At 28.5% G+C, this 7,878-nt stretch overlaps 1 protein-coding gene across 1 annotated transcript; it reads left to right on the top strand.

Annotated features, from left to right (window-relative positions):
- The first annotated feature begins 761 nt into the window (after positions 1-761).
- On the top strand, positions 762-3,139 carry LOC137819070 (isoleucine N-monooxygenase 2-like). Its single transcript, XM_068622809.1, has 2 exons — positions 762-1,730; positions 2,507-3,139. The coding sequence occupies exons 1-2, from the start codon at positions 762-764 to the stop codon at positions 3,137-3,139; spliced, it is 1,602 nt and encodes a 533-aa protein (XP_068478910.1).
- The last annotated feature ends 4,739 nt before the right edge of the window (positions 3,140-7,878 follow it).

Here is a 7,878-nt window from a genome sequence, read left to right as displayed (position 1 = left end):
AAAAAAAAAATATAAGATAAAAACGTAAAAAAAAATACTGATTTAGAGAAAAAAATGAGTGTTTTTTTTATCAATAAAATAAGACACTTAAGGGGTGTCTCAACCCTTATACATACCCTTACTTAGTTTAAAAAGTAAAAAAAAATACATAATTATAAGAAAATAAGTGTTAAAATACATAATTGTAAAAAATTTTAAAAAAAATCATGTCTTAAAATATAATTTTAATAAAAATAAAAGGAATAAATAATCTTAAGATTGTGCTGTAAACATGTCTTCATTGTTATGAAATTAGATGTACAAAATAGTCATTCATTTTCATAAATTCTTCAAAATATTTTTAAATATTTAAAATGTATATTATCGTAAAAAGAAACTAAATTTAACAGGAGTGTTAGAGAACACTTCAACATGCTTTTCAATATCAGCATAGACAACCCATTTTTTTATACAATCATATTATAACTCCTAATACTATTATTTTAATATTGTTATTGATAAAAAAAAATGATTATTTTAATATTTTTTTATATCATTTAATTACAAATTTACTCTTTATTACACTATATTTTTCTTTCGATATCAGATATTTCCAGCATAGTGTTTTAGGTTTTGGTGCGTTGCTTTAGCTACACTATATAAATACTAACATTCATGGTAAACCCTTTCTCCAAAACGTGGCTAAAACAAAGCATAGTGTTTATTGAAAAGGTATCCAAATATCTCTATCTTTACCATCACAAAAAGGCCTTTTCCAAGACATGGAACATGCTCCTTCTCTTATGTTGTCAAATCTTCAGAGCCTTTGGTTGTTTCTCTGTTTTACCATTATGCTAAAAGCCCTAATACCTAACTTGATTCAGAAATATTCAAAGAAACAAAAACCAAAACTTCCCCCAGGTCCCAAACCATGGCCTATAGTGGGCAACCTTCCTGAAATGCTTGCAAACAAACCTGCTCATCAATGGATACACAATCTTATGAAAGAAATGAACACTGAAATTGCCTGTATCCGCCTTGGAAATACCTATGTTATCCCAGTGATATGTCCCACCATTGCCAGAGAGTTTTTGAGTGAACAGGATGCAACATTTGCATCAAGATCACTCACCCCATGCACTGATCTCGTCAGTAGCAGATACTTAACCACCATTTTAGTGCCATTTGGGGAGCAATGGAAGAAAATGAAGAAAATCTTAAGCACTGCTTTGCTTTCATCACAGAAGCATCTATGGCTCCATGACAAAAGGACAGAAGAAGCTGACAACCTTATGTTTTACGTCTACAACAAAAGCATAACTGTTAAGGATGGTGTTGGTGGGCTTGTGAATATTAGGAGTGTTGCAAGGCTTTACTGTGCCAATGTAATCAGGAAAATTGTTTTCAATACAAGGTACTTTGGGAAGGGTATGAAGGATGGAGGGCCTAGTTTTAAGGAGATAGAACATGTTGAAGCTGTCTTCGATTTACTTAGGTATCTTTATGCTTTTTCTATTTCTGATTATATGCCATGCTTGAGGAGACTTGACTTAGATGGTCACCAGAAGAAGGTGAAGGAAGCTTTGGACGTCATAAAGAAATATCACGATCCCATCGTTCAAGAAAGAGCTAAACAATGGAATCATACACCAAAGGTTGATGAAGAAGACTGGCTTGATATCTTAATCTCCTTGAAAGATGCCAACAATAATCCATTACTGACACTGGAAGAAATTAATACACAAATTACGGTAATCTTTCACTTTTTGGAAGCCCTAGTCTTTGCATTATCATATTTCAGTTGTTAAGTTTGTTAGATAAGAAAGAACTAAATCATTATTAGACAACTTTCTACAGCAGGGCTTAGGTTATGAAAAATCATTTTCACTTAGGTTATGATAAATCATTTTCACTTAGGTTATGATAAATCATTTTTACCTATCTACTAATTTTTCTAAATAATTGATAGTTAAAACTTAGACATATATAAATTTAAAAACTATTTATTAAAACTAATTTAGATATTAATATTTTTTTTAGTTTCTAAACTAATATATAATTTAACCAATATGAAATAATTAATTATTTTTAGTTTTTAAAATTAATTTTTATTTAATAATATTTTAATATTGAAGTGTTTTATAATTCATCTAGGTCCTCCTAAAAAACTCTTTCATACCTAGTCTCTCTTCCTTAAACACTACTATATTTTATAATGATTTACACTACTATATTTTATAATGATTTGTTGGGAAAGTTGTTTAAAGATATAATATCTCTCTAAGCATAGTTTAAGTACATGTAGACTATATAAATTAACTTACAACTTGCCCATGCAAAAGACAAATCATATTTCATATTGAAATTTAACTTTCCTGTGCCCCGATTAAACTTTGACATGGTTATTTTTCCTCTCATTTAAAAATTTTATTTGCGAAGACCAGGAGGTAGCGAAACCAAATGGTAGTTGTATTTCATTGCATGATCAAAATAAAAAAATGGAAATCTATATTGAATCTGCTTGCAGGAATTAATGATTGCAACAGTGGACAATCCATCAAATGCTTTTGAGTGGGCACTAGCTGAAATGATAAACGAACCAAAGATGCTGGAACGAGCCATTGAAGAATTGGACAGTGTGGTGGGAAAAGAGAGGTTGGTCCAAGAATCAGATATACCAAAGCTCAACTATGTAAAGGCCTGTGCAAGAGAAGCTTTTCGCCTTCATCCCATTGCACCTTTTAATCCTCCCCATGTCTCTATGAGTGATACAACTGTGGGAAATTACTTCATCCCAAAGGGTAGTCATGTAATACTAAGCAGAAAAGAACTTGGAAGAAACCCAAAAGTGTGGAATGAACCCCTCAAGTTTAAACCAGAACGTCACCTTAAGATTGATAATGGGTCTAATGTAGTTTTGACAGAGCCAAATTTGAGGTTCATATCGTTTAGCACAGGAAGGCGTAGTTGTCCCGGAGTTATGCTTGGCAGCACAATGACCGTGATGTTATTTGCTAGGTTGCTCCATGGCTTCACTTGGACTGCACCATCCAATGTTTCTAAAGTAAACGTAGCTGAGTCCAATGATCATATGTTTCTTGCAGACCCACTGGTTGCAGTTGGTAAGCCAAGATTAGCACCACATTTATATCACCTTTAATTTACCTCAAGAATTTACAGAAGCATGACGAAGCAATAAATGTTTAGCTAATTAATGGGAATGACGAGTTCCAGAATAAAAGTCCTAAATGACTGTCATGTGCTATGAAGAAAGACGTGTATGCTTATCTCTTGTTGGCTTTGGGATGATGATATAATAAAAATGGTTTGGAATTTTTCTTTAGTCTGTATATGTTTTTAGTTAATATCGCCGGCAAGAAATTACTGTATGTTACCACCAACTACATAAATTAATTGACATGTTTGGTCAACTTTTTTTATGGCTTGAACGTAAAATTAAAAAGTAATACTTTTAAAGAAATTTTACAGTCTCAAAGCTTCCTTTAACTTGTAAAAATAAACTTTATTTCTTTGTCGTACACATATTTTATTAGGATCTGGAAAGAGGAAGAATAATAAAGTGTGCAAAGCTACTTGGTTCTCAGAGGAAAAGATAAAAAGAAAAAGAAAATCGTATCCAGTGAGAAGTATAGACCATCCCCACATTTCCCAGCCACCACCACACCTTGACTAAGAGCAGAAATAACCAGGGGAGTACATGAAAAATTCTATCCTGCTAACAGTTATAACTGTCTGTCTATTCGCCTTGTACATTTCAAGCTAAAGTAGGTTTGTGGAAGGAGATAACAAATATAAAAATAGCCTAATCAGTAAAAGTGTGGCGCCTAATTGGGAATTTCAATGCAGTGAGGCTAACAAATGAAAGGAAAGGCTTAAGCTAAAGAGGTAGTAAAGATATAAATAACAAGGTTTAATAATTTCATAGACAAAAAAATATTTGTATTGGATTAATAGATGCACTTTTCACCGAATAGTGTATATTTAAATTAGGGAGGTATATGATCATTGTGTAATTTTTCTAAAAATGTCATGTAACCTAAACCTTTTAGGGTTTTAGGAGTTAGTAGAAAATAGGTGGAAAAATTACCGTGTGCATGGAATATGGTTTGGTTAGATTAAAAGAAAATTGAAAGAAAAAAGATATAAAGATTTGGAATAAGGAAGTTTTTAGGTGCTTGTTATGGTGGTGATTGGTGGTCATTGCAAAGTCCAATCTAATATAATCCAATCCAATTCATTAAAATAGATTCTATTTAAAATTTATATCTTAAATTTATTTAGATTTTTTCAAATTTATTTAAAATAGATTACATCTCTCTGTCTCGATTTAGACACTGGTTGATCTGACTGAACCTGAACCTCGATCGACCCAGCTAGACCTAGACATGGCTTAATTTGGCTTGACCTGGACCCAGGCCGACTCAGTTTGACTTGGACTTGGACTGACTCGGATCTAACCTGGGCCTGGGCCGACTTGGCTTAACCTGGATCCGGCCCGACTTGAGTCCGAGTGAACTTAGCTCGACTTGGGCCAAGTGTCGACTCAGTTTGACGTGGTAGCAGGCCAAATCGACTCAACATGGACTCGCACTACAAGAAAAACGCGAATTACATACAAATTTTTTCCGTATGTAAATATTAGCACCATAAAATAAAATTAGCAGTGAATGGGATTCAAAGCCAGGTTCCTTCAGCAATCCTTCAGCAACCAAGTAAAATTTAACCATTACACCAAGCAAATTCTTTAGTTTTATTATGATTTTTATTATACTTATTATTATTAATAATACTAACAATATTAATAATACTAAAAATATTAATAATATTAATAATACTAACAATATTAATAATATTAATAATACTAACAATACTAACAATATTAATAATACTAACAATATTAATAATATTAATAATACTAACAATATTAATAATATTAATAATACTAACAATATTAATAATACTAACAATAATAATAATACTAACAATATTAATGATACTAACAATATTAACATATGAATCACATTTAATTTATCTATAATCTACTTGAATCTAAACATAATTTATTATATTATCTATTAGTATGAATCAAATTTAATATATGTCATACTCATAGTCATCATATTACCTATTACATTAAAATCAACTATCATATTAATTATTATTTTACGATCATATTGACTTAATTAAGTTCATTATAGGTAGTTGGTTTTACTTGTGTGTTATAGTAAAGAATATTGTCAACAAACAATATTATCTTTTAACATAAAATGATGACTTTTACATTAACTATTAATTAAATCTCTAATACAGATTACTAGTTAGCATATCATTATAGTTTAAACTATATTAATTATTCCATAAATCTATGTAAAAGGTTGTTACTAAATAACCTTTTCTACTAATATATAATATAAATCATAATGACAAAGTGATTAAATAATTTATAATTTAAAATATTTTAAAAATTATACATTATATCAATTTTAATCTATGTAAGTAAATATTTGAAAATAAGATTTTTTTTATCGACAAAGAATAAAAAAAATTAAACAAAACATTTTAAGGATATTTCAATCCTTATACAAGAATCTCAAATCAGAAAAGAAGTGTAAGATACAAGCACCTATATAGCCATCTAACAAAAACTTCACAACTACCTATAATAACCTATATTTGAAAATAAGATATCAAATAATTTTATATTAATATATATATATATATATAATATGAAAGTAAATTTAAATTTAACCATGAGTTTTAAAAAATTAATGATTAAATAAAGAAATATATTAATCAATATATATGTATTTATAGTATTAAAGTTATATTAATATTATATAATTTCTTTCTTTTTCTCTCTATCTATCTATATCCGGATAAAAGTAATATTACTCAAGTCAAATAAAACTACTATACACACACAATAAATATCTAAATGTATATTTATATCAAAATTAATCTATACCTATATATAAAAGGGATTCCCCTCTTAACTGCTCTTAATTTTTTTTCCTATTTTATCCTTATATTAATATTTAATTTTATTATTGTATTATGGTTTTTGTGTCATTTCTTATTCTCCTCTTAACTGCTCTTAATTTTTTTTCCTATTTTATTCTTATATTAATATTTAATTTTATTATTGTATTATGGTCATTGTGTCATTTCTTATTCTCCTTTTAACTGCTCTTAATTTGTTTTTCCATTTTATCTTTACTTAATAATTTATTGTATTAATTTATTTTGTTTGTTATTATTTAACTGGAGAGTGGAGAGTGAAGAGTGGGGAGTGGAGAGAGTGGAGAAATTGATTAGTTACTTTTCTGTTTTAAAGAACTTCTTCTCTATGGAGAGTGGAGATGATTTGGTACGTTACTTTTCTGATTTAAACTGATATTCTCCACTAGACATAATTCACGTATCCTACTTCCCACTTTCTCTTTCCTATATAGGTACCTACTTCTCACTTTCTCTCTCCACTACACATAACACATTTTTTTTTTACCATACTTCTCACTTTCTTTTCTCTTTCCTTTTCACTTTCATGGAAAATCATACTTTCATTTCTTTGATTAATCTTGCACTTTTCATTGATTGTTTGTGAGTTTTTGGGTTTTTTTTTTTTTTTTGCAGTGGCTTTGGATCGGTGATTGAGAAAATCTCGACAAACTATGGTGTTCTAGGAGCATCTCTTCAAGGTTTATTTGTTTTCAAGAAACTATGCAGGTTTTGTTGTCTAATGATTATGAAGGTTTTGTTGTGTCTAATGAGGGTCTAGCCTATACTCAAGATTGAAAAAGATATTGATGTAAGTTCTTTAGAAGAAGAATTTGTCGAAGACCTTCTTGAGCAACATAATGAGATTGAGTTTGCAAATCAATGACATATGATCTTAACAACCTACTTTTGCGTTGTTCCCTATTTGTTTTCTTCCTTTTCTTCTTCTTTGGGCAATTCATTATCCACCATGAATTTGAATTATATGCATATATATTACGGTATGTAGATGTACAATACATTTCATTTATTTCTTCTGGGGAGAAGAATACTGTGCAATTTTGAGAGAAAGTTGGTTGCGAAAGAATCCTATTTCAATGGGTATCAAAAAAGTGCAACAAATCTAATACATATACCTCAAATTTTTATATCTTAATTATAAAGCATTAAAGTTAAATACATATTAATTATTGTTTTTATGATCATTTAATATTTGTTGTGATTTTCTTCTGCCTATCATAATTATGTGGTGTTGTGACCGATAACTTCTCATACTCTAATTTCACCTCCGCAATCATAGAATAATGTTTTTTCATCATTACTCTAATTCAAATTTGAACAGCAAAATTAGTATGTAAAATGTTTCAATTTTTTATTTTATGCATTATCTTATTTTGGTTTATATTTTTATTTATGAAGATATGATTTTTTTTTTATATTGTGGAACATAATTTAATGAGAGGTCTTTTAAAATTATTATGTAAACCATAATAAACATAATTTTACTAAATTTAATGAGTTTTAATAATATTCAATCAATATGCATTTAAAAAAATATTTTTATGACATAATTTTCACAATCTATGTTAAAACAAAATGACTATATATATATGATCGTCTATATATTTGATTTAAAAGGTTAAATATTACTATAATCACTAAAACAATGTATTAATTAAGACCTAAGTTTCTTTTAGTTTGAAATACTAATTAAAATCAAACTACTATCGATTTGATGCATAGTCAAATCAGTAAAAATAAAAAATATTGATACATAATAATAATAACATTAACAGCAAAAATAAAAAAATAAAAAACACAATAATTATAAAAATAAAATATTAGATATATAATAATAAAAATAAAATATAGATATACATT

Source organism: Phaseolus vulgaris, chromosome 10 (assembly GCF_000499845.2).
Source record: "Phaseolus vulgaris cultivar G19833 chromosome 10, P. vulgaris v2.0, whole genome shotgun sequence".
Taxonomy (NCBI): Eukaryota; Viridiplantae; Streptophyta; class Magnoliopsida; order Fabales; family Fabaceae; genus Phaseolus; species Phaseolus vulgaris.
This window is presented reverse-complemented; position numbering and strand designations above follow the sequence as displayed.

What these genes read in the sequence shown, in the direction of transcription:
- LOC137819070 (XM_068622809.1), top strand. Translation starts at nt 762, where the DNA reads ATGGAACATGCTCCTTCTCTTATGTTGTCAAATCTTCAGAGCCTTTGG. An exon ending in AAATTAATACACAAATTACG is followed by an intron (nt 1,731 to 2,506) that starts GTAATCTTTCAC and finishes ATCTGCTTGCAG; the next exon opens with GAATTAATGATTGCAACAGT.